Source organism: Osmerus eperlanus, chromosome 13 (genome assembly GCF_963692335.1).
Source record: "Osmerus eperlanus chromosome 13, fOsmEpe2.1, whole genome shotgun sequence".
Lineage (NCBI taxonomy): Eukaryota > Metazoa > Chordata > Actinopteri > Osmeriformes > Osmeridae > Osmerus > Osmerus eperlanus.
Genome location: NC_085030.1, coordinates 10,830,425 through 10,856,935, shown reverse-complemented (window position 1 = coordinate 10,856,935; position 26,511 = coordinate 10,830,425). Strand labels below are relative to the sequence as shown.

The following is a 26,511-nucleotide window of genomic DNA, read 5'->3' as shown; positions in this document are numbered from 1 at the left end:
CTGGCATGGCCTCAAAGACAAACATAAACACCCCAAACTCCTTTGACCTCATTCTATCACTTTCACACCTCTATTGGAGACATACGCAGGGCATGGTAGGGAAAGGTGTGTGTGTGTATGTGAGAGAGAGAGCATCACTTGTGCACGTGCTCCATCGACTTGCAAGTCTGTCGGTCAGTCTAATGACAGGAGCAGAACACTCAGGCAGGGAGCGGAGAATAGAGAAAGGCATGCTAAGCTACTGCATTAAAACCCATTAGCGCGGCACATCTCATTTATAAAAGATTAACAAATTAACAGCAGCTTCCATTCTTTTGTTCCCTCTCTCCCACAATCTCTTCCATGACATGGTCTCCTCTCCCCATCCATCCCCTTCTCTGATTCATTCACTTATCCTGTACTTTTCCACACGTATATATGGAGAAAAGTTTACACTCTCATGCAGACACGTTCGTACGCACACACACACACTCCCTGCTGACTGCAGTGGTCTGTGGGCCTTGCTGCCAAATCGGATCATGAGGTCTCAGCGGGCTCCTGCTGGTGAAGATCAGGTCACTGAGTGTCTGTTTCTCTGGATGTCACCTCCCACTGTGAGACCCACTCCCCCTCTCACTCACTAAAACACACACACACACGCACACACACACACACACAGTAGACGAGAGTGGCAAGAGGTGTGCATGTGTGTGTGCGTTTGTGTGTACAGCATTGTGTAAACCTTTTGGATGTTTGGTGCACTGACTGTGGTAGAATTCGCCTGAGTAGTCTACCCCCTTGTGACAGATTGTTGTGCTTTGAAAAGACATGGAGGATGAGGGCATCAGTTCAGTCTGAAAGTCTGTGTGTGTGACAGAAAAAGAGAGTGTGTTTACAGCTCTCTCTGTGGGGTAAACTCCCAAAGGAGAGAGCGTGGGTGGAGACAGCAGCAGATACGGAGAACGTTCTCTGGTGTTTTGTGTACCCTATCTGTGACAAGCTGCTAAATGCATGCACACGCACAGTTTGCTTGGCGGTCATATGACCTAATGCAGCATTCTCTTCAGAACATGGTATAGATCAGAGTGGTCTCAGACAAGACTGGTAGACAAGTATGGTTCAGATCACTCCGAAACGTCACTCTGCAGAAACCTGTCTACAAAAGGTTCTGCAGAGACAGATCTGCAAAACATTCCGGTTGAGGGTGGAGGGGAGTGCTTCTGGATGGAGGTGTTGCTTTACCCGAAGCTCCTCCTTTCCTACAGCGTTTGTCTTCGCGGTCTGTTTTACCACGTCGGAGCACTGGACAGGGTGTGATCCAATAACTCAGACTAATAGAAAACAACTTTTCAGGAGGCTACTTTAAGCAATCAAGACAGGAATAACCCATAGGTCTCATAAGTTGTCCATAGACTAGCCTTCTGTTGTGCAGTATATTCCGATAGTTTACTGGATTGTAGTCAAAACGAAATTATTTATGGAACGGACAAAATCGGTCAGTTGATAGCCAGAGACAAAAATTTAATAAACAAACCAGAGCAAAATTAAGTTAATTAATATCAGAATGAAAACAGGCACTTTGATAATCACAATGTGCTCAAAATTGTCTAGCAACCTTTCCAGGGGCCATTCTAGGATCAGACCTTTAGGGGTGCTCAGCCCCCAATAAGAATGTGACATGAATACAGTGCCTTGCAAAAGTGTTAAACCTCTGTGCTAATAAATCCCTAATTTCACTGGATAACAATTAATAAATTGATTTATTATTATGCAAAATATTGAATGAATGAAAACACTAAGGATGTCCCTTCATGAACTACCAGCATCAAATGATAATGAACAATAATAATTTAAAAAAAACTTTTTAAAATAATTATTATTTTTAGGGGTGCTGAGATGAAATTTAGGGGTGCTTGAGCACCCCTAAAAAAAGGGTCTAAAATCGCCACTGAACCTTTCCATCTACATTACCCACACTGTGGTCATTTGAAAGGAAAAGAAAACTGAGCAGTTTTAGCTTATTGGTTAAACCGTGTCTGTGTTTGCCTTTTCTTGTTAACCCATTTCTGACCTTGCTAGGACGACGATCTAGTCAGAGCTCTAGGGAGAGCTCATGATTTTCCTAATGGGCGCTAGTTTAATCCTGCAAGAGTGCCAGCCAGCTTGAAAAGACGTAGCGGCAACTGAGCGCGAAAGCGTTGCTTCGAAAGTCGAAATAACTGCGGCGAGAAAATAAGAAGGAACCAGAAATTTTTACTAAAACCCGTACAGGCATATATAAAATACAGGTTCTAAAATAGTCAAATATAACTCAAAGAACTCAAGGTGTCGCTGGACAGTTGATAGTTGCCTGATGCATGAAAATGTGTTTCAAGCAACGTGCACGCGCGAACCTTGAAAACTTCACAATCATTGAGGCGTTGTAGTACCTCATTCTCTCTCTCCCTCTCTCCCCAGCTAAATGCTTATAACCGGGGTAAGCGACTGCATTCTCTCCTGCAGTCGTCACTGAGGGATCGCCGGGGCGCCGGATTCCTGTGTGAACGCAAGGATGCGGTGCTGCAAGTTTGGTTCAATTGGGATCTATTTGTGGATGGTGTTTTTTTTCAAAGGTATGTCCGACTGTTCACTTTACTGAAATAAGCATGAGGACGTTTTTGAAATAGGTGACAAACTATTATCTGTCAAACCACCTTGGATGCAAGTTTTTAGTTATCCTGTTGCAGGTCAGAGTAGCAGATGGGTCCAGTTGAAAGTTTTTAAGTGAAGGAAAGTAAGTCGTGTCAGATGACCTTGTCTATACAAAAATCTTTATTTCTTCACTAGCTTTTATTCATTGTATTTGGAAAAGTTATTTATCTGGTATAAGTAATGTACTTTTATTTCAATCCAATGCCAGATCTTATTTTTACCATTGATGTTTTCTAGCTGCATAGGCTTCTGATGTAATTAAAAATAAATGGTATTTTTTGGGTAATATCGTGACAGACCAAATACTTGAATGTGTTGCTTTTTTATGAAGGCACATTGCCACTGAATATAAGGTACTGTGCATGAGTATATATGTTTGCATGTGTTGTAATCTTATACCCCCCCCCTCCCTTTCTCCACACATACACATACACACACTCAGCAATAATGACATCAGGGTGCTTTACTTTATGCACTGTGACGCAGCAGTGGGACTTTATAAGGGTTTTGGCACAGAATTGCATGTCTCCAGCGTGTGTCTGTCTCTCAGCATAAATCTCCCTCTCGCTCTGTGTGTGTGTGTCCAATACACATCCAGTTTGCCTGTCCTTAGCTATCCACTCCTTTCAGATCAACTACTTGTCTGTGGATGGATGGAGTACGGAAGAAGGGAGGGAGATAAGAAAAGAAAGTGACTTGATCTGCGTTACTAGCATTACATGCAACTCTCTCACAGACTTAAGTCAGAGAGCTCACGTCTTGACTGATTGAACACACATGAGCATTGAACTTTAATGAGATGTTTGCTTAGTTTCTGTTGACCTTATCTGAGCGTCAGACTATAAAGCAATGCTGTACCAGTTTTGTGTCATTCCAAAACATTTTACAAGATATATTTATGTTAATCACTTCTGATTCATTGTGTCCAAATTGACCTCTAGATGTTCTTATTAAGACGCATTGTGAAAACAGATTGTGAAATTTGATTAGGCAGAGGAATTTCTTTTCTCCAATGAAACCCTGATAGCATTATTCACTCTTTTGGAAGAGGCTCAGAGATCAATACAGTCTGGAGGAAACAGAGGATGGCACCTGTCCATAAACAACTCTGATTCCCATGCAACACCTCACTCTTTCTCCCCCCTTCTCCTTCTCATCCTCCTACCCCTCCCTCTCTTTTTCTTTCTTCCATGGTCAGCAGTTGCTTCCTCCAGAATTCCTCATCTCTCACTTTCTTTAATCTGTAGTTTATGTGAATAGTCTCACCTCTCCCTCCTACTGTTTATTGAGTGTTTTTGCGGTTTCATGTCATTCAGGCTGAATGTGGGATCCCAAGAAAAATCCTCCATGACCTCTACTCACTATGTGGCTTGCATACTGTAGAGCCCACATAGTCTCTTTTATACTCTGCCCACTATTGACAGGTATACCCCGTACATGATCTAACTAACTTTGAAGCAAGATCCTCACACACACATCCCACAGTACAGTGGTTAGTTACATAAATGCACTGTTGCCATGCTTGCATACAAAGCGTATTCATACAGTTCCATGTAGCTGCACTGATGTGATGTTCAGATATAGGCTGCATTCGACTGTTGTGTCGTAGGTTTTGGCCCATGGATTAGGATTATACGATGTGTGTGAGTGCTGAGATGGAGAAATAGGTCCGAGTGGGGTTGTATAGATTATGAAGCCCTCCCATATTACACGCCCCCTCTAAATCCCCAACCCCCAGCCACCCCCTAGCCCCCCAGCCACCCCCTAGTCCCACCACCCCCTAGTCCCCCAGCCACCCCCTAGCCCCCCAGCCACCCCCTAGTCCCCCAGCCACCCCCTAGTCCCCTTCCCCCAGCCCCCTAGCCATAGCCACACCAGACCGGTCTTGTGGATGTTTAGTCACCTTCTGATTTAGATACAAATGCACATTAAGAGACATTTCAGAAAGTGTAGGATAGTACAAAACTAGTGACATTTTGTTCATCTATTCAGTGCAGCGAGCATATGTGATTCTACTAACATGTAGCCAGGCAGCCCATAAGTAGTTGGCCAGAGAGGGAAAGTTGGGAGTGGAGGGGGGGGGGGGTTCACCAGTCACACAGGGAAGATGATGTGTTAACGAAGAGATACTGCCTCCTCAGCTGCTTCAGCATTAGCATGCACACACGCACACTTCTTCAACGCCACACACACACACACTCACACGTGTGCAGAATAGTAATCGTGGGGGCTACGACTTGAAGTCTGAGTACATTCCGTGAACCCCTGCTGAGCCAAACGCACGCTCGCCCTCACACACACACAAACACATACAGTACACACACGTACACAATAACGTGCCTATCAGCTATAGATAGTGACTGTGGGCCCTCATGTAAAATGGATGGACTTCTTGCAGCATTATTTAAAATCTCATCTCTGCCTTTACTGTTCTTCTGCAGCTTCCCTCCTCCGGCTGCCTCTTCTTTGTGTGTCCTTTAAACTGTTATCCCCTGCTTCTGAAACTCCTTTCTTCCCTCCTCCTTGTCTCTGGAACTCTCTTTTTGGGATATTTTCAAATATATAACCAGTCTACCCTGCCTACCGGTATCTCTCTGGCCCCCACCCGTCTCTGTCTCTCTCTCTCCACCTCTTTATGGGCTGGGTATTGAATTAGGTCAGGGAGAGCAGTAGCGTGCATGGTTGTTATGACACAAAAGGAGGTGATGAACATCTGTAGCTGGTCTTCTCCTTCTGGCTCCATCGCTCCTGGAGGTTCCTGACCACCCACTGGAACACCAGAGAGTCTGCCTTCAGACGTACACTCCAAGGTTAATGCTTTAACTTAGTGGGTCAGATGTAACGTAATGTAATAACTGTGTGGCAGGCCCAGTGGCATGGGGTGGGCTCTCACACTTAAGTTTGACCTGGAGTTTTGATCGACGTGTTCTGGGATTCCTGTGAGTTGTAACGAGATCACGGACTTCTATCTACACAGCATTATGCTAGCTTATCATGTACTTAAGAGGTTACGATACACATTACGTTACACACTTCTACTCATGATCATGCCTACATCATTCAGAGCTGTTTAGTATTCATAACGGATTGTTTTACATTATCGTGACACGAGTCCTTTATTTCTTCACCTTGGGGCTGGTTTTCTGACAGGCAGTTAAAAGGACAGCCATGAAGGTCTCGGTCTTAAGTTTTAAAATGGATAAATAGGACCCATTACTTATATCTGTCTGTCCTCTTATATCTCCCCAGAGGGGATGTGCATGTATGTGTATGAAGTGTGTGTATACACGTGTGTGCTTTTGAGTGTGAATGAAGTGTATCAGTGCTGGAGAATCTGAGGCTTGAGAGTGCAGGGTTGGAAGTATTGCCTCTATTTCACCCTAAAGATGAAGGTCCATGGAAACGTACTGTGTAGCCTGTTCAAACGAAACACTCCTTCTGTAAACACAGCTGTTCCCTCATGTAAAATGTTAAGCCTAATCACCCTTTCACTTAGCACCTATATTGTTCCATACTCGTACCTTGAAATGTTTGTGTTTGTGTGTGTGTGTGTGAGTGTGTGTGTGTGCGTGCGAGTGTGTGTGTGTGTGTGTGTGCATGTGAGTGTCTGTCCTCCATGTCTATTCTTAGCCTTTGATATGATCATCTCCCCACAGGGGTGTAATGCAGGCTGCGTTAGTCCCATGGCAGGCTGTCCTCAGGGACTCAGCCCACCCTGGGGGGTCTGCCTGTGGGGACCCCGGCTCTGTTTGTCTGCCCTGCCATGGTTGTCCTCTCCACAGGGAACCATGTGTGCATGGCCAGTCTGTCTGAGAAGGAATGGGTTTCCTCTCTGTCTGTGGCCTCTGTCTGAGCTGAAGCAGAGAGGGACACACATCTGAGATTGGTGACCCAGTAAACATTTACAGATGGGGTGTGTCGATTGAGAGTGTTTGTGTGTGTTTGTGTGTGTGTGTGTGTGTGTGTGAGTGCGTGTGTTTGTGAGCGAAAGAGAGAAATGTGAATGTTGAATTGTGTAGTTTGTGGGAGTGAGAGAGACATAGAGAGAGAATGAGAGAAAGCGATGTTAGTGTGCTGTCTCTCTGTGTGTGTGTGTGTATGGGTGTATATGAGGAGCTACAGATTGTCTGAACTACAGTATACTGTGACTCTCTGCAGATGCTACCCAAAAGACAGACCCACTTTCCTAGTTGTGCTTGAGGGGAGATCAGCCCAGTGTGAGGAACACATTAGAACATGGACCATGGTCTTCTCACATCTATGCACACACACACCCATGAACATCACAATCAGTCTCTGGTTCCAAAGACAATGTGTGAAATAAAGCAGAACTTCTACGCCTATACAGCCCATGTAGACGCCAATACATGTTTGGTTTCCAGACAAAATGCATCAATCCCTATTTTTTGCAACACCACTCTTGTTTCAAACCTCTCATGTCTGGTTTTACATTCAGGACCGTGACCCTTATCCCCTCGGCTAACTCTGCTTTATCAAGATGGATCCAGAACGCTAACCCCGGCAGCACTCACTTGGTGCCAACGAGCATGTCCAGTTTGGAAGTGTTTAAAAATAGAGGCACCAGAGAGCGGTGAAGGCCTGCCATGAGCGCAGCCCCGCTAACAGGGCCCTGAAACAGACGCTCAGTAGCAGGAACAGGGCCGGGGTGACATCAGCTCCACCGATCAAAAGCCTCTGATACAGTACATGTGTACACCCATAGAGAGATGAAGGTGGTGATGGTGGTGGGGGGGGTGAAAAAAGAGATTTGGAGAAATGATGTATGACGTGTAGTGAAAAAACGCACCACGGAGTGCTAGAGATGGAGAGAGAGGCACGGAGAGAGAGATTAGGGACAGATAGAGTATCAATGATTACTGTCGCTCACAGAGTGAAAGATTGCACACAGTCTTTATTGTGTGTGTGTGTGTGTGTGTGTGTGTCTGTGCGTGTGTATGAGAGAGAGATATCTTCTCGGAGAACCTTGGAGAAAGCCTTGCTATTTGAGTTTAAAAAAAGAATGGCATGCATGCAACACACACTATGTACACTGTGTTTCTGTCCATCCACTTGTTAGGGAAAGGAACATTTATTTCTTTCTTTCTTTTTTCTTTCTCTTTCTGTGTTTCCTTCTGTCGACCTGGCATGGCAGTCTTCTCATTTGTGGTAGAGTTGATGTGAAACAGACCTCAGTTTGACGGATTGCGATGATTGTAAGGTGAGAGAGAGAGATCAGAAGTAAGGTCTTCGACTTCTTGGTTAATAACGGAGAAAGGTCATGGTATTTTACACGCCTTTAATCTACGAACATATGTGGTCGAGAGAGATGGAGTCTCTTTCACAGGGTTTGGTGTGAAACAGAACCCATAAAGTATTACACAAAGCCTCTTGGATTACAACTGTAGATCCCTTTCGAGTCCAACCTAAAGTGTGAATGTAAACAAGGATTCTTTTCTTTCATCTCGTAAAGCAGCCCTGGAACTCCTGAAACCTGTAAAAGACCTGCAGTTTAATAGGTTGGCACTCAGGCTCCTTTAATGAGCAAGAGAGAGAGAGCTGAGGGTGGGGGGATGGATGAGTAGAATACAGAGTTAGAGAGATGGAGATAGGTCCCCAGTACATGTTCGATGAATGCTCTCGCCCTCCCTCCCCCCTTACTTATCGTTGCCGGATGTTGCGCCCCACTGTTATTGGAATGGAGAACCCCTCTTTTCTTATATCACTTTAATTATCTCAGAGAAAGAAAAACACACACGAACAAACCGACAAATAAGCAACGACCAAACAACATGGCATCCAACCTGGAGTCCCAGGTGGATGCAGCTTGCTGCTTGTTCGCTGGTGAATTAAAGTTGGTTTAATAAGTTTTTTTAAATTTGATTACATTACAGCTCTCGGAGCGATTCAGGAGGTTATTACAAGCAGGGATAGAGGAGCTGGGGCGGGGCATTTTACTCTGGCAATATTGACTTGATCAGTTTAGGTGTGTTTGTGCACCTCAGTTTATATCTCACTCTGTGATGGAAAACCTTGGAGAAGGTGGTGGAAGATCTTCCGAATGTTGTTTTGTGTGATGATGGCGCTGAATAGATTGTAACAAGATTAGACAGGGTGCATAGATAGATGCCTAAATGTGGTCTGTATGGATTTGCATATTTCCTCATCTTCAGATAAAAGTACCGTAATACAACGGACTAATGCAGCCCCTCTACAAAGCCTGCATGCACTACACCATACATTCAATATTCATATGAGGGAGAACGTGTGGGTGAATGCTCTCACACTTTGTGTGTGTATGTGTGTGTGTGTCAGACGTGTACTTTGTTAATAGGTTAGTGCATAAAAGATATGAGATTTATACCTGTAACAGTGGCCTGAATGGCTGAACAGGCGTGAGAGTGTGTTTTTGCTGTGGTGGGCAGCTTCCTCCTCCTGTCTCTGACCTCCATCACAATCCTGCTATAACTCACCTCATTATGTCCTTAATGGGACCCATCAGCATGACTCCAGGCCAAAGACACACACACATCCCCCCCCCCCCACACACACACACATACACGCACACACACACACACACACACACACTAATCTCTTTCTTTTTCATTTTGGACTCTTCTCTTGCTTTCTAACTTTCACATTTCTTCTTCGCTACTCTCCCTCTGTTTTTCCCTCTTTGCCTCTCACGCTACCAGTGTGGGAGTGTGTGTGCGCAAGCGTACACGCACCTTGGGTCCGCTGTGCAAATAAATGTGTCAATTAACTCTGAATTGAGCCTGGTACTAAACTGTCTAATACATCAACTCTCTATAAACCCTGTCTGGATGTGAATCTCATATGTACCTAATGCTTCAATGTGCATTAGGAGTTGAACAACATGATGTCAATTAGACAGGTGCTTGCGGTAGTCTTTTTTTCTTTTGTCGAAATCTCTCTCCCGTTGTCCGACACCATACCCAGAAACAAGCTAAATAAGAGGAGGAAGGGATTGGGATACATTTGGAAAGAGTAAAACAAGAGCAGAGAGAGGGCACGGAAGGAGGCGGTACAAAGAGAGAGAGGGGGGGGGGGCGGCACTGGGCCAAAAAGCACATCATCCTAATCACTGTTGACCCAGTGGAACCTTCAGGATGAAGCACACGCTATGCCAACTCAACATCCCACCTACAGGAGGGAACATCTCACCAACACCAGCTCTCCCCCTCAGCCGTTTTGTGTCCTAATTGGTTTCCTTGCTCCATTGTTCTGCAACCTTTGCCATCACCTAAAGACTTTCTCCTCATGGACCCGCTTATAAAATAGGTGAATGTGTGCGAAATCCCTCAAAAACTTTCAGAAACGTCATGCTTGTGCCAGTAAGGACATTTTATCAAGCCAAATGAAAAAGTACTAAACTGCTGAATTGGAATTCAGCCTTTACCTACAGACCATATTCCTAACCACAGCCTAGGACCTTCAGTGCAGACACATTCTTTATTTCTAGTACCTAACCGTGCTTATGGGATCACTTGATTAAAGTGCTCTTCTCTGGAGCATGCTCATTTGAACGACTTGGGCAATTTATGTATCTCTATAAAGGGAAATTGAATGTTTTTTCTCTTGCTCTCCTCAGGTTCTCTACAGGGGGAGTACCAGCGCAGACTGTACAAGGAGCTGATGGCTAACTATAACCGTCTGGAGAGGCCAGTGGTCAACGACTCCTCAGCCATCCTGGTAGAACTAGGAATGACACTGCTGCAGATCATAGATGTGGTAAGTGTGAGTCTGTGTGCATGTGTGAGTCTCATGTATGTGTGTGAGATGGCTAGTCTGATATAGTATGTGATCTGGTTCATGGGATAGTCTGGTTTGTTCCTGAGCTTTAGTTTGGTGCTAGTCTGGTCTGGTCTAGTCTGTAGTCCTGGGGCTAGTCTGGTCTAGTCTGTGCTATAGTCCTGGGGCTAGTCTGGTCTAGTCTGTGCTGTAGTCCTGGGGCTAGTCTGGTCTAGTCTGTATTCCTGGGGCTAGTCTGGGCTAGTCTGTGCTGTAGTCCTGGGGCTAGTCTGTGCTGTAGTCCTGGGGCTAGTCTGGTCTAGTCTGTGCTGTATTCCTGGGGCTAGTCTGTGCTGTAGTCCTGGGGCTAGTCTGGTCTAGTCTGGTGTAATCTGGGCTGTAGTCCTGGGGCTAGTCTGGTCTAGTATGTGCTGTAGTCCTGGGGCTTGTCTGTGCTGTAGTCCTGGGGCCAGTCTGGTCTAGTCTGTGCTGTAGTTCTGGGGCTAGTCTCTGCTGTAGTCCTGGCGCCATTCTGTGCTGTAGTCCTGGGGCTAGTCTGGTCTAGTCTGGTGTAATCTGTGCTGTAGTCCTGGGGCTAGTCTGGTCTAGTCTGTGCTGTAGTCCTGGGGCTAGTCTGTGCTGTAGTCCTGGGGCTAGTCTGGTCTAGTCTGTGCTGTAGTCCTGGGGCTAGTCTGTGCTGTAGTCCTGGGGCTAGTCTGTGCTGTAGTCCTGGGGCCATTCTGTGCTGTAGTCCTGGGGCTAGTCTGCAGGGCCCAGATGGTGAGAGGCCCAGGGGTCCTGACTGGCACTCGCTCAACGCATGATTTAACCCTGATTGGCTAACCGGACGAGCACAGCTGCCTCCGCTCCACTGGGCATCGTGTGTGTGTGTGTGTGCGCGCGAGTGTGTGTGTTCACACATGTGTGGATGTGTGTGTGCATAGTGTACAAGTAGTGTGTAGACGCCCATCTTACCACAAAAATAGTTATGCAATGTTATCAGCAGTCCTTTGTGATCCATGTCGCTGATGCAACATGAGGCTAGCTCACCTTCTCCAGCTTTCAGACAATAGCAGGGCTGCCTAATTTGCTGTCAGAGCCTATACAAAGGCAGGAATGTTTCTAAATCACTGATTGTGATCTCAGCTGGTATCGCAGTTTCTGATTAGCATAGTCCATTTACAGATACTGCGCCTGGTCAGGCTAGCACACTCCATACAAGCTATACTGTGACTAAGCTGAAACCTAGCAAGAATTTCTGAGAAAAGAATCAAGGAACATTTTGTTAACTGTTAATTTCTTCCTAATTACTCTGCTAATTAAATCTGTTAATGTATACTATAGTTAAGTAAGTTAGCAAGAAACATGCAAGGACTTGTGTGGCTTTTGTGATATACTCTGGTATGATGATGAAATGTGTGTAGGTGCGTTACCAAATGGTAGAGTATGAGAACACATTTGTTTTGCAGTAAATTGATGGACCTTTAAATATCGCCTCTTCACAAATTACCAACATTTTACCCAAATGTTATTGCACCCACCCAACCACACCCATACCACTCACACCCATGCCCCCCACTATCTAACTGGCTTCAGGTTTGAAAAACACATATACAAACACACATACACAGACATTTAAATTGTGACATTGACCCAGAGAACAGCAGAAAGAAAGCGAGGAGAACAGTTGAGAGAGCAAAGCCTGTTTGACATGTAGCTCTAACACAGCAGTTGAGCTGGGGTTGCCTCTCCCTCTTCCTCAGATAAAGCTGTTTGTTTCAACTCTGGCTTCTCTACGGCCATGCCTCAGCTCTTCCTGTTTTTATTGTTGTTTAGGTCCATAGGGCTTGTTGTTTTAGATTTAAATAGGGCACCTAATATGTATGATGTCTCCACTGAACCTAATGCAAAGGAAATAACTGGGATTACATAAATCCAGTTTTAGAGACGTTTCACAGCTCAGTTGTTCTGCGTTGCGTTGAGGCATGCACACACATGCACGCACACACATACACACACACACACACACAAACATTCTTGTTTATTCTGTAGAACAGTATCATATTGTACTGACCTATTCTTGTCTTTCTTTTTTTCCTTCATCAGGATGAGAAGAACCAAGTCTTGATGACAAATGCCTGGTTACAGCTTGTGAGTGCAGAGGCTTGTGTGTGTACAGACGTGCTTTTGTGTGAACAGTCGTGCTTTTGTGTGAACATAAGTGCTTTTGTGTGTCTTCACAATCAGCCAGGGACACTGGGAACTTTACAGCTTGCATCTGATAAACAACCGCCTTCCATTAGTCACTCATTGATTGGACACCGCAAGCCTTTCTGCCATGATACCCATATTACAAAATCATCCCAACAGATTCTGGCCATCCAATCAGCCAATCACAATATCTTATCCAATAACTCTGTTATTGGATCTGAGTGTTTATATTAGTAATTTGCTTGCTTAACTACACTTGGGGGGGTTCGGCCCTGGCACCCAGGCAGATGACAGAGCCATATTAATGAAAATCAGCTGTGGTGCTGTCAGGAGAGATAGAAAAGACACCAGTCTTAATGGTTCAACTGACAGACAGCTCTGGAAGGGAGCAAATCTGTTTCAATGTGTAAATGTTGATTTTTTTTGTTGTAATTTTTTCTCTCTCTTTCCCTCTTTTTTTTTTCTTTCTCGCTCTCATCTCCCTTTCTCTTTCCTACCCTTACTCCCTCCCACCAGTACTGGACGGATGCTTATCTGAGCTGGAACCCAGAACAGTACCCCGGGGTTCAGAACCTACGCTTCCCTTCAAGCCAGATCTGGACCCCTGACATCCTGCTCTACAACAGGTCAGAACCTGTCCCTGCTTAGCATCCCTCGTCCTCTCATCCCCCTCTCTTCCTCTCATCCCGCTCTCCTCCTCTCATCCCCCTCTCTTCCTCTCATCCCGCTCTCCTCCTCTCATCCCCCTCTCCCCCTCTCATCCCCTTCTTCTCTTCTCATCCCCCTCTCCTCCTTACATCCCCCTCTTCTCCTCTCATCCCCCTCTCCTCCTCTCATCCCGCTCTCCTCCTCTCATCCCCCTATCCTCCTCTCATCCCCCTCTCCTCCTCTCATCCCCTTCTTCTCCTCTCATCCCCCTCTCCTCCTTACATCCCCCTCTTCTCCTCTCATCCCCCTCTCCTCCTCTCATCCCGCTCTCCTCCTCTCATCCCCTGCTTTCATCCCTTCTGGCTCTGCTGTCATCCAAAGACCTACAAGAGGTCAGGCCCAGTAAATTTCTGCTCTCATCCCCGTCCCCACTGTCCTCCCTCACTTCTCCACACGTAACCCGTGTTACCCACGTAACAATACGTAACCCTTATTGTTCCCAAAGTCTGATCCACTGCGCTCTGCATATCATCCACCATCTCTCAGTCAATGGAAAATGATGACATGAAGTATATCTATGTATAATCTCTCTGTTTTGTCTGTTGGCCTATGTAATCTCCTAGAACTCCACAGTTGCGTTACTGTTGGCTGGGTCTGACTGGGGTGTGGTTAACAAACCAACAGCACAACCTACACTACAATCACAGCACCCACCTCTATGGGATTAGAGGGAACACAACAGTGATTTGGGAATTAATCTGTATCTTTAAAAGCCCTGCTTTTAGGATGGAGATTATACCCTCACTTCTCTCTCTCTCTCTCTCTCTCTCTCTCTCTCTCTCTCTCTCTCTCTCTCTCTCTCTCTCTCTCTCTCTCTCTCTCTCTCTCTCTCTCTCTCTCTCTCTCTCTCTTTCTGTTTCTCTCTCTCTCTCTCTCTCTCTCTCTCTCTCTCTCTCTCTCTCTCTCTCTCTCTCTCTCTCTCTCTCTCTCTCTCTCTCTCTCTCACACACACACACACACACACACACATATACACACACACACACACACGCATGGTCGCCTCCAACTTAATCACTCCATCAGATTGTTGTATAAACTGTATTACGTAGGTATGTCATAGATAGGGTTAACTTCAGTGAGTGCTGAACAGATCCCAGTGAAAACTGGGATGAATTAGAAGCAGGTAGCTTTTGTCTTACAGCAAGTCCTCTAAGGGTCCGGCAGCCCCAAAGGACAGCTATAATTTACTCTCTCCTGCAATGATACGCTCAGTGGACACACACATGCATGACCAGATTCATTATTTCCTGATGTGCACATACAAAATCACCTACACACACAAATATGCATACACAGAGAAACCCAAACACACACACACACACACACACACACACACTCTGGCTTTCTAGCTTTCACACACAAACACATTTTAATGGTGCACCATTAAACACCTCACCATCAGTGTGCAACCAATAACACGCCAGTGGGGCTGCAGTGAATAGCAGAGGAATCCAGACTGATTAGTATGCTTTTCAGACGAGAGCGTGTCCCTGGCCCTTTGTTTTCTTCTATGGTGTGTAATGCGAGGTTAATGGCTCAGTTTAATATCATGAGTGCTGGATTTAAAAAAAGCCCATTTCCAATATGGCATGCATTAAGGAGCACACACGTGCAGATGACAGGAAATGACACACACACTGAATGCGAACGAAGGCGCAGAAAAACAAGCTAAACAACGTGTTGACTGTTGTTCATTCATTCATTGCGTTCGAAACAAACTCATCTTGTTGTGAGTTCGTTTCAGCGATGACGAGGCTGTTCAAAATGTCTCAGATGTGTTTTTCTATTGTTTTCATTACAGAATGTTGGTTAGATTATGTGTACGTTGGTTAGATTATGATTGTTGTTGGCTATACTGACAAGTAAACTCATACACAGAAGCGCAAACTCACAAACAGTTCAAACAGCATAAACGTCACCCTCTTAAGTTCTCACACACACACACACACATGCCTACACACACACATGCCCACACACACACACACACACACTAATAAGAATCACTTTTCTTGAGTTGGAGTGTCTCCAGGAAGCCTGGAGTGGTCAGATGACAGAGTAAGAGAAAGAGAGACAGATAGAGAAACAGAACAGAGAGCGACAAAGAGAGACAGTGACTGAGAAAAAAACAGAGTTAACCAGAGAGAGACGAATGCCAGTGGTCTCATCTCACAGCAGATCCATCAGAACAAGGACAGCCACCAGCCAGCTTAGGATGATGAGATGCTGCTTACATACACGTGGTGTCATTGTCCCTTCTGACCTACAGTACTCTGGCAGAGGACGGAACTCTAACAGAAACTAGCACAAAGTCGGCTACATCCAAATCATTACCCAGGATGGATTGAGCTTTTCTGGTGTGAGACCTAATAGTATAATGTGCTCTTCCAAGTCTTACCCTTTAAAGCAGACTTGCGTGAAATAAAACATGTATTTGATTAAGTACAGAGACAGTGCACATAAAGCTAAACACAAACAGTACTGCAGAAATAGAGTCGAAATCCCCACCTGGAGTTTGTGTCAACTAGACTGATGAACCCAGAGAGTGACCTGTCTAATTGCTGTTTTAATTGAGTCTGACTGGGTGTCAATGGATCTGGTGCTAATAGTTGTCTGGAGTGTTTGTGTGTGTGCTTCGATCTAATACCTGAGCTAAATCATAGCAGACAACCAGTGATACACAGCCTGCTGCTGTGGTCTCCAGCTGTTTGTCAATACCAGAGATGTGGGCTGTGGGCTGTGTGTGTGCACATGCGAGTGTGTGTCTTTTCAAACATTGCTTTAACCCACAATAAAGAATGATCACCCGTCAGCCTCGCTGCAGCACGCTCTCCCCTCCTGCTTTACTTTCCTCTACCTGCCTTTTATTCTTTTCATCTCCTTTCATCTCTGTAGCATGTCGTCCACAGTGTTTATGGTTATTTTTGTTCAAATATCCTGATGACGTCTTGTTTCTAGTCAGTGCAGCAGAGCTCAGTGGGTGGAGGTGTACTGGGTGTCCTGCTCCTACTGTACCCACCCCAGGACCCCGGGGCTGTCTGACGACATGCCTGTGAGTCATGAGATGCCTGTGACCCTAGGGCTCTCTGGACACATCAGCATTGATGTGCATGAGTGATATGCATGGATAACTCTGGCCTAACCCTAACACAGGATGGCATCAGCATTTCCCCCTCTTCTCTCTCTCTCTCTCTCTCTCTCTCTCTCTCTCTCTCTCTCTCTCTCTCTCTCTCTCTCTCTCTCTCTCTCTCTCTCTATCTATCTCTATTCTCCCTCTCTCTTTCCCACCCTCTCTGCTCTGCTCCCCAGGGAATGTTCTTTTCCTTTCTCCTAGGGTCATTTTCTTTTCTGTAGCTTCTGCTTCCCTCTGTGTTTTGCTGTGACCGTATCTCTTTTCATTTCCATTTCTCACAGCTCCCCTTTAGCGGGTTGTGTGTGTGTATGCGTGTGTGTGTGTGTATGCGTGTGTGTGCGTGTGTGTGTGTGTGCATGTGTGCGTGATGGTACAGGAGGCAGGAGATCCAGGTGTTGAGTGAGGAGACAGGACAGTATGGTGACTCACCTCCCTGGGTACAGGAACCTGTCACTACCTCCATTGTTGGTCCACTTCCTCTGTGTCAACCAGACTCCTCGTCCCCTCTCTCTGTCCCAACGTGTCTCGAACATTTTGTGTCTGCCCTGTGTGTGTGTATGTGTGTGTCTGCCCTGTGTGTTGGTGTGTGTATGTGTGTGTCTGCCCTGTGTGTGTGTGTCTGCCCTGTGTGTGTGTGTGTTTCAAATATGGCCCCCCCACTCAGTTCTCTCCCAGGGCTATCACCTGGCCTGTCATATGTGAGTGTGTATGTATCCTTATGTAAGGTGTGTGTCTCTCCTGTTGGCTTGTTTGTGAATGTGTGTTCGGTCTTTCTGTGTTTACGAAACCTTTCTGATTGACCTTTTGGTCTTTTACGTATCGATAGTGGAAATGTGGAAGCGCTATACATTAGCTTATGTGTGCAAGTTCTGATTGCAGCGGTAGAGCAGACAAGCATTCTTATACAATAAAGCTAGACCCTGAATAATTCAATGCTGCCAGCGACACAGCTTCCTCCGTGCGTCCCCAACCTTCTGCCCTATCTCCTGCCTCACCCAGTCTCCATAACAGCACACACAATAGACATGAATTACACCACTAAACCTTGAATAGATCATTGAATGTGATCGGCTGAAAGGACGAACGCGAGAGAGGAAAGAGGGGAGAGAAAAGAGGAATGCGCTAAGCCTCTCCAGGCGGGGCAAGCTTTCTTTTGTCCGTCTGCCAAGTGTGTGAGTGCTTCAGAGGGTCTTCCTTATCTCTCTTAGAGGCTTCTGGCTGTGTGTGTGTGTTTGGAGGATAAGTGGCTGTCGATAGGGGTAAGAATGTATCTGTCAGTAAGATGCTTGAATGGGTCTTCACTGTCTATGGGCCAGTTAGGAAGGGAGGGGCCCATTCTGTTTAAACTGTACCGTCAGAGAACGACAGGAGGAAGAACAGCCTTCCACATGTTCACGCTCCCAGTGCACGACCCCATCAACCATTACATTGAGGATGTAATGTCTGTTACAATTACTTCTTCAGTTTCCCGGTGTGTGTGTGTGTGTGCCTCAATGTGTGTGTGCTTCTATGTGTGTGTGTGTGTGTGTGTGTGACAGTAGAAGACCATGCAGCGTGAAGTTGGCACACAATGCTGTTGGCACTAAGTGGGTTTCTATGTACCATACTCATACACAGGTTTAGTCTCATCTCAGGATCTGCCTGAGATGAGATGTGTGTGTGTGTGTTTGTGTCACGGTACCATATCTGTTCTTCAGGTGCCCAGAGGCTAATAAAATAAACATTTTGTGAAAGAGGAGTGGATAGTGGCCTTGGGTTAGATTTAGTGCATTTTGGTGTGTGCGTGTACTCATCTGCGCGTGTTTGTGTACTGTACATATGCAGGCTTGATAGTGCTTAATAGTTTGATGAAAACGCGTGTAAATATAATGTTGCATTTTACAGTTAACTTGACTGTTCTACTGTAGGGGACTGTGATTGGAAAGATGCTTATAATCTTGTTTTCCTCTCTGTCTCAATGCATGTATCAAAGCAGCTAGCTAGAACGGGATGTAGTTTCACCTGGGTGGGCCAGAAGTGGACTTATCTTGACCTTGTGGCCTTTTTTTTGCCTTTTTTCCAGGCAATAATCGACTGTGTAGTGGTGATTTTCTCCATGTCAGTGCTGGTATGAAAACTGTCTCAGTAGTTTCCCAACCCCCCACCCCCTTCTTCCTCTCCCCCTTCTTCCTCTCCTCCGCAGTGCCGACGAGCGCTTCGACGCCACCTTCCACACCAACGTGCTGGTAAACGCCTCGGGCTACTGCCAGTACATTCCGCCGGGCATCCTGAAGAGCACCTGCTACATTGACGTGCGCTGGTTCCCCTTCGACGTGCAGAAGTGCGACCTCAAGTTCGGCTCGTGGACCCACAACGGCTGGCTGCTGGACCTACAGATGCTGGACGTGGACATATCTACATATATCCCAAATGGGGAGTGGGACCTCGTAGGTATGGAACAGAGCAGAGAGACCAGGTTGAAGCTCTATGTTTACTCTACACTTTGTCTTTCCTTTTTTTTTCTCGTTCTTTTTCTCTCTCTCTCTCCCTCCCATGGCCACACACACGGTTTCTTTCTCTCAGTATATCTGTCTTCAAACAACAGCTCAGAAGTTGCTCTCCCTCAAACTTGAACTCCCTTTCTCTCTCTCTTTATTTCCCTCTTTCTCACTGGCTCCAGCCTGTCCAATCTGTCCTGTCACTCTGTGTATCTCCTATTCTGTCAGCACAGACAATCTCTGGTGGATATTTGTCTGTTGCCACAGTCTCTCTCTCTCTCTTTCTCTTTCTCCCTGTCCCGCTCTCTATCCTCCTCTCTCTTTCCTTCACTCTCTATCAGTGTCTCTGTCTCACTGTGTCACAGTGGGGATGTGTCACACTGTTTAGGATTGGGATTAGAGGAGTTGGGACAGTTGGCCTGGCCAAGACAGTCCCATCTGCGATAGGAGAGAGGGGGGGGGGGGTGTCCCTGAGGTGGAAGCTGGATATTTGTTGGGGGCAAACAGTAGTTGACATACGAGAATAAAGAGCAAGATGTTCTTTGCAACGTGTGTAGGCCTACCATATTGAAAATGGCACTGTCTACCAAATAGCACCCTGGATACCAATGTGTGTACCTGTGCATGTACATATGTAAACAGGGAGTCAGATGGCTGAGCGGTTAGGGAATCGGGCTAGTAATCAGAAGGTTGCCGGTTCGATTCTTGGCCGAGAAAAATTACTTTGTGTCTTTGGTCAAGGCACTTAACCCTACTTGCCTCGGGGGAATGTCTCTGTACTTACTGTCGCTCTGGATAAGAACGTCTGCTAAATGACTCAATGTAAATGTAATGCATGTGGGTGCTTGTGTGCGTGTTTCTCTCGGTGCCCAGGAGTGCCAGCCAAGCGTAACGAGCTGTACTATGACTGCTGTAAGGAGCCGTACCCCGACGTCACCTTCACGGTGACCATGAGGAGGAGGACGCTGTACTACGGCCTGAACCTGCTCATCCCCTGTGTGCTCATCTCTGGGCTGGCCCTGCTGGTCTTCCTGCTGCCCGCTGACTCTGGGGAGAAGATCTCCCTGGGTGAGGAACCAATCAATCAACAAGTAGCTTAGACGATCAACCAAAAAGTAGATATACTTTTCACCAATCAATCAACCAATCAATCAAGTTGGAATCCTTGTTTATTAAGGAATTCTGTCTAGATAGTTCGATTTGACAAATAGATCGCTGTAGCTGCAAACTTCTCAGTGTTTTTGTGGAATGTTTGGAGCAGATCTTTAGTGTGTCAGATGACTGTGTCTAACAAATGGATTTAGTGGCGTGGATATAACTGATGGATGAGTCTGATAATCCCATTTCATATTTCTCGCCCCTCCTCTCTCTCTCTCTCTCTCTCTCTCTCTCTCTCCCTCTCTCTCTCTCTGTCCGTCCAGGTATTACTGTGCTACTATCTCTAACGGTCTTCATGTTATTGGTGGCTGAGATCATGCCGGCTACCTCTGACTCTGTGCCTCTCATTGGTAGGTTATTTGTGTGTGTATGAAAGTGAGTCAGAGAGAGAGAAAGAAATAGAGAGAAACAGCAATATACAGTATATACTGTGTGTGTGTATGTATATGTGTGTGTGAATGTATATATATATATAGAGAGAAAGGGACAGAGATAATATAAAAGTAATCGTCAGAGTTAAAGAGAGTTGAGGAAGTAGAGTCAAGATGTGTGTGTTCCTCCTAGAGTCTATAGTAGAGTCTGCTATGACTTGCCGTGTATTAACCTGTCAAACAGTCACAACACATTGTCAGTCCCAATCTCTTAGAAATCGAAATTTGTAAGGGTGTGTGTGTGTGTGTGTGTGTGTGTGTGTGTGTGTGTGTGTGTGTGTGTGTGTGTGTGTGTGTGTGTGTGTGTGTGTGTGTGTGTGTGGCTGAGAATCAGGATGATGATTCTGTCAACATCATTAGTGAGTCGTGACAAGACAGACTTCCCAGTAGAGAGGGAAAAGAGGAAAAGAGTAGAGCAGAGGGCAGGAATGATGGACGGATGGCAAGAGAGAGGTAGAGATGAATACCCCTTTAGGGGTGAAGTTCTGAGAGAGACACTTCAAAGGCTTGTGATGCTGTTCGGAGCTGCTGATGAGACAGGCGTGATAGGAGGCTAATGCAGCTGCCAACCAACTTTACTTCAGGCTAACCAAGTGTGTGTTTGTGGGATAAGTTTCTATAAAGGTATCCATGGTATCTATCTAAAAGTATAATTACATCTACCTAACGACAAAGTAGTTATGAAAGAAAGATTTCATACATCACTAGTTGGTTGGTGAATTTGGCTTTGTGTGTGTGTTTGTGTGTGCTTGATTCCATTGAGTTAACAGAGCATGTTCCCTATAAAGAAATGCTTCATTAGTCTGTGTTTAAGATGTATCAATACAGAAACCAACCTGTTTTTATTTGTCACTGACCACAGGAAAGCCTCAGTGCTTAAAAGCTCCTAGGAGTCAAATAAAGGTGAATCATACCACAGCAATGAACTACATGGAATTCACATAAAAATGACTCGTAAGACTTTATACCGTTACAGTACACAGGCCAGTAGATAAATAAAAATAAATCCAGCCATCAACTGAATGCAAAGTATGTGTTTACAAACACAGGGGTTATAGTAGTCGTCTGTAAAATCAGAAATAAAATGCAGAAGGTGTTTACTTTGGGGAGTGGTGACGTGCATTCCAGTAGTAGCAGATAATATGTCCTCTAAAGTGTTGATGCCAGCACCTTGATCTGGGTCTCACTCTAACTGGCTTATAATAGTTTTGTGTGTGTGGGTGGGTGCATGTGTGTGCCTGCAGTAAGTAAAGTAGGTCTCTGCGTGTGTGTTTGTGTGTGATGCTGACTTGCCCAGATGGACAGTGTGCAGTAAGTGAAGGACAATGATAGTCAGCAGTCTGCCGGTCCACAGGGGCACCACTGCCTGAACCGTCCAACACTGGGCTCTTTCAGTCCAACTCCCCCAAACCCCCGTCCAACATAGGCCTCATCAGGTAGAATTATAATCCTCACCTCTGACAGTCATTTGCTGAGTATATTATAAAAGACCAATCATATTACGCCAAGAACTTAATTCCTCCTCCTCCCGTCCTCCTTCCACTCTCCTCCTCCCTCCTCTGACCGAGAGCAATCCCACCCCCTGACAAACCCCACTTTGACCCTTGCCCTTGCCCTTGGCCGTTGTCCGAAGACTTTAGAAATTGTTGTCTAGAGACGGATAAAGGGAGGGACGGAGGAGGGAGCAGAGAGCAGACAGGACGGTGGGCTAGCCTACGAGGGAGATGGATTTGGTTACACTCAGCTGGAGCTCCCTCTCCCTGCTTGACCTCCTCCCCTTCTCTGCCCCCCTTTTCCCCCTTCTCTGCCCCCCTTTTCCCCCTTCTCTGCCCCCCTTTTCCCCCTTCTCTGCCCCCCTTTTTCCCCTTCTCTGCCCCCCTCCCTCCATTCTGAATGGGGAGAGAAGTCAGCCTCCACAGTCAGCAGCAGGAAGACTGTCTGATTTTTAACAGATTGTGCTTAGTATATAATGTAAAGGTGATATGTTATACAGTGATATGTACGTTTTATTACTTTTGTTGTTTTGTAGCCCAGTACTTTGCCAGCACCATGATGATTGTGGGTATGTCTGTGGTGGTGACAGTTATAGTTCTGCAGTTCCACCATCATGACCCCCGAGGGGGCAAAATGCCCAAGTGGGTGAGTGTCAGAACCATCTTGATGTTCTTCATTGATGACTTTTCATTATTGTCATTATTGCCATAATCTTCATCTTTATCATCAGCATCGTCAACTCCTTTTCACAATGTCTCACTCGCCCATCATCATCCTTGTGTTCCTAATCACCTCTCATCATCATCATCATCATCATCATCATCATCATCATCATCATCATCATCATCATCATCATCATCATCATCATCATCATACTCATACTCATACTCATCATCATCCTCATCATCATCATCTTCATCCTCATGGCACTGTGTGTGCTTCATCTTCTCTGACTGCCCCTGGTATCTCCGCAGGTCAGGATAGTTCTCCTCAACTGGTGTGCCTGGTTCCTGCGTATGAAACAACCCGGCGAGGAGCGCAGGCGTGCCGGCTACAAGTACCGCCACCCTCCGCAGCACCACTCCAGCGCCAGCTCCATTGAGCTGGGCACCCTGCCCGGCCTCTCACAGCCCCTCTCTGTGCCCGTCTGCCCTCCCTGCCCCACAGGCACCTCCAACGGCAACATGAGCCTCCACTACAGCTACCCCTCCTGCCCTCCCTCCAGTGACTCAGGGGTACTGTTGGGGGCGCCCCAAGCCCACAGCTCCACCCGGGAGGGGTTGGAGCTACCTGGGAGCGGGTCCAGTGGAGGAGTAGGCCTGGGGGGCATGGGGGTGGGGTTGGGGATTCCCCCGCCAGAGGTCCTGCGTATCCTGGAGGAGGTGTCCTACATCGCCCAGCGCTTCCGCAGCCAGGACGAGGAGGAGGCCATCTGCAGCGAGTGGAAGTTTGCGGCGGCGGTGGTGGACCGCCTCTGCCTGGTGGCGTTCTCTCTCTTCTCCATCATCTGCACCTTCACCATCCTCATGGCGGCGCCCAACTTCATTGAGGCCGTCTCCAAAGACTTCACATAGCTGCCCCATAGCTGCCCCGTGACGCGATGGAGGCGGAGGAAGGGAGGGAGGGAAAATAAGGAATAACACAGGAAATGGGTGGCAGTGTACAGTAAGTTAGTTACAGACTGTAGTAAGCAGTGAGGTAGAGAAGTGCAGTGAGATGGATTCAATGAGTGAGAGAAGGGAAAGAGATACGTTGGCGATTTGAGACAAATGCTGAACATACACATATAAGTACACAGGAAAGGTGTGGGATGTGGCGTAATGTTTGGCTTATTAAGAAAATTGTGTAAACATGTGTTTAATTCATATACCATTTGAGAGTCTTTTACTGTAAATACTGTAGATGTATATATGAATCAAGGCAGGGTAGTCCACAATTTCTCCCCTACCAACCAGGTTGTCCTAGTGTGTCATCATTTAGGTACATAACTAATAAACCAGTTAACTGTTCAATCCTGGATGCCCTTTAAACTTTGAACCCTTGTGGACAACCTGCTGTAGCATTGCTGTTGTAAGAGTCCGTACAGAGATGTTTCACTGTGACTTGTGTTTGTCTGTTTCTACTTTTAACGTGTTTAAGTCAAGATGTACATTAATCGTTTTTCTGCATTTCTACAATGGGTTAATTCTCTTACAGGTGAGTGGGATGCAGGTCTACACACATTTAAATGTCTACACACATTTAACAATATCTGACTGTATCAAAGCTTGTCACAGAACCTTTCAGTGACGGGGCAGAGGCAGCAGGATCTGACACCACTGTAATTATTTACCTGTTCATTGGAGGAGGAAGTGATTGATGAAGCAACAGGAACTATTAGTACCACTGAGCAATAACTGACCTGAAAGGTGGACAGATTCCTCAGCAGACGAGCTAATGCTCTAAGCCACGCCCCCATCTTAACGTACTATGTGGAACTGATTCAGTGATGCACCCGTGAGATGCCACAGCTGTCAATCATTCCACTGGTTGTCAGAAAATATAAACAAACTAACATTCCTGTCGTGCGATTCAAATAACCAGTTATCAACATGTTGGAACAGTGGATCCAACCCAATGCGAGGATGTGCTTCTTTTCTTTGAATAACTATTGTTGTGGACAGGACAGCCTCCTGTGTAATTATGATAGTATCTGTAAGAACGCATCATACTCCCTGTGATAACACATCCTATGGTCTTGGTTATCGTTGCTATCAGTTATCCTGTCTTGATCTGATTTCTCTGTTGCTATCATTTATTTTCTCCACCTTAATAAACCTCATGTATGCTCCACCTGGAACCCTCACGGTGCTGACCAGGATCTGTGTGTGTGTGTTTGAGTATGCATGTCTGGGTTTTGTGGATTTACACCATCTTTGACGTTAAACCAATCTGGACCTTGTTGTCTCTTATTGTGGTCGACTAAGACTGTTCCTCCGGTGAGGATCCAAGAAACGACAATAGTTCTCCACACCACGCGCCCCTTTGTTATTTGTGTATGTGAGAGAAACACACGTTCATGGTCCCGCAGTTTACTGCTCACATCCTCCATCTGCTCTGTGTCCCCCGCAGTACTCGTCTCATCAGTTGATGTCAGAGAGGGATGGAGTGAAAGGGAGGAAATGAAGCTGAAAGAAAAAGAAGCATGTGACGTTAGACTTAGAAACTTTCCATAAGACCTATCAGAATGAAAGATTGTACTACTGTGGTCCAGACCGGAGTGTTTATATTGTGAATTAGAGCAGTGTAGACAAGGATTATGTATGCAAGAAAGTGCTAATCTAATTGCACCCACACACTGCACTGCCACATTAAATTGACATTGAATTGAGACTGCCATTCTTCTCCTGAGTTTAAATGATCTCAACCCACTGCTTTTGAACTTCTGTTCTGTGGATTTGACACGTTTACTTCTGTTTCCAGTTTTGGACTTAATGAAGAGGTAACTCAGTCCCTTCTGGGTCTGGTTGAAGCTGGCAGTGGAAGAGGAGATTTAGATGGTGATGTCACACAAGGTAACCACACAGACTGAGAGGAATTACTCATACGAGCCATATGTTCACAGGGCGTGGATAATGATAGAATCTGAGATGAATGTGTTTGTGTACGCGTGTGAGAGAGAGAGAACGAGATGAGTACCTCGAGGATTTCTGAACTGTGTAGAAGAGAGTGAGTGAGATAGAGGGAGATAACAACTACAAAGGGGACATAGAGAGATGGAAAAATATGTAGAAAGATAAGGGCTAAGGGGCTGGACAGAGAATTAGATAAAGTGATAGGTCAAAGTGCGTGTGTATGTTCACTTTCATTCTCATTCCCAGCCTACTTCCTGGAACATTCCTGGGAATGTCAGATACTCGTCACACGATTCCAGCTTTAACACTGTGTGTGTGTGTACGCGTTTATTTGTGCACAGCTCCAAATATGGATTCATTGCCATAACCCCCATTATGTCTCAGTATTGTTGGCATGGTGACAAACATACCCTATTTTGTATGAGTTAATCCCTATCTGTGTGTGCCAGAGCTTTCAGACTATCTTTGCCTGCTTACCTCAGCTTCTGTCTCACCACCAAGTGTGTGTGTGTGTGTGTGTGTTTGTGTGTGTGTGTGTGTGTGAAAGAGAGTCTATATTTGTGTGTTTGTGTGTGCTACTGTCTGTATTTGCTGACCTCAGCCCTAAGCAGAGAATAGTGCCCCGTGTCCAGACTATACAGAACATCAGTACACACCCTACGGCAACTCTGCTTTCTTTCTCCTTCATACCATAGATTTGAAAGAGACTATATGTTATTGAGCTACAGCATAAAATGTTTCAGAAAATAGTGCTAGGAATGAGAATTGGGAATGAGATGCCCTCTCTTCACTAAAGGTTTAACACGGTTGATTGTGTGCTCTAACTTACATAATATCCATCAATTGACTCTGTGTATGATGAAGTATAT

General features: G+C 45.8%; 1 protein-coding gene across 2 annotated transcripts; it reads left to right on the top strand.

The window, feature by feature from the left end:
- The first annotated feature begins 2,279 nt into the window (after nt 1-2,279).
- Nucleotides 2,280-23,639, top strand: LOC134032558 (neuronal acetylcholine receptor subunit alpha-7-like). 2 transcript variants are annotated; one of them, XM_062476553.1, is made up of 9 exons: nt 2,280-2,591; nt 10,280-10,419; nt 12,526-12,570; nt 13,147-13,256; nt 18,651-18,898; nt 19,819-20,013; nt 20,367-20,453; nt 22,564-22,673; nt 23,003-23,639. In XM_062476553.1, exons 1-9 carry the CDS (start codon nt 2,531-2,533, stop codon nt 23,600-23,602), a joined length of 1,596 nt encoding a protein of 531 aa, XP_062332537.1. In that variant the 5' UTR covers nt 2,280-2,530; the 3' UTR covers nt 23,603-23,639. The 2 variants fall into 2 exon arrangements, with proteins under 2 accessions (XP_062332537.1, XP_062332538.1); XM_062476554.1 differs by having other exon boundaries at nt 22,759-23,258.
- Nucleotides 23,640-26,511: the final 2,872 nt, after the last annotated feature.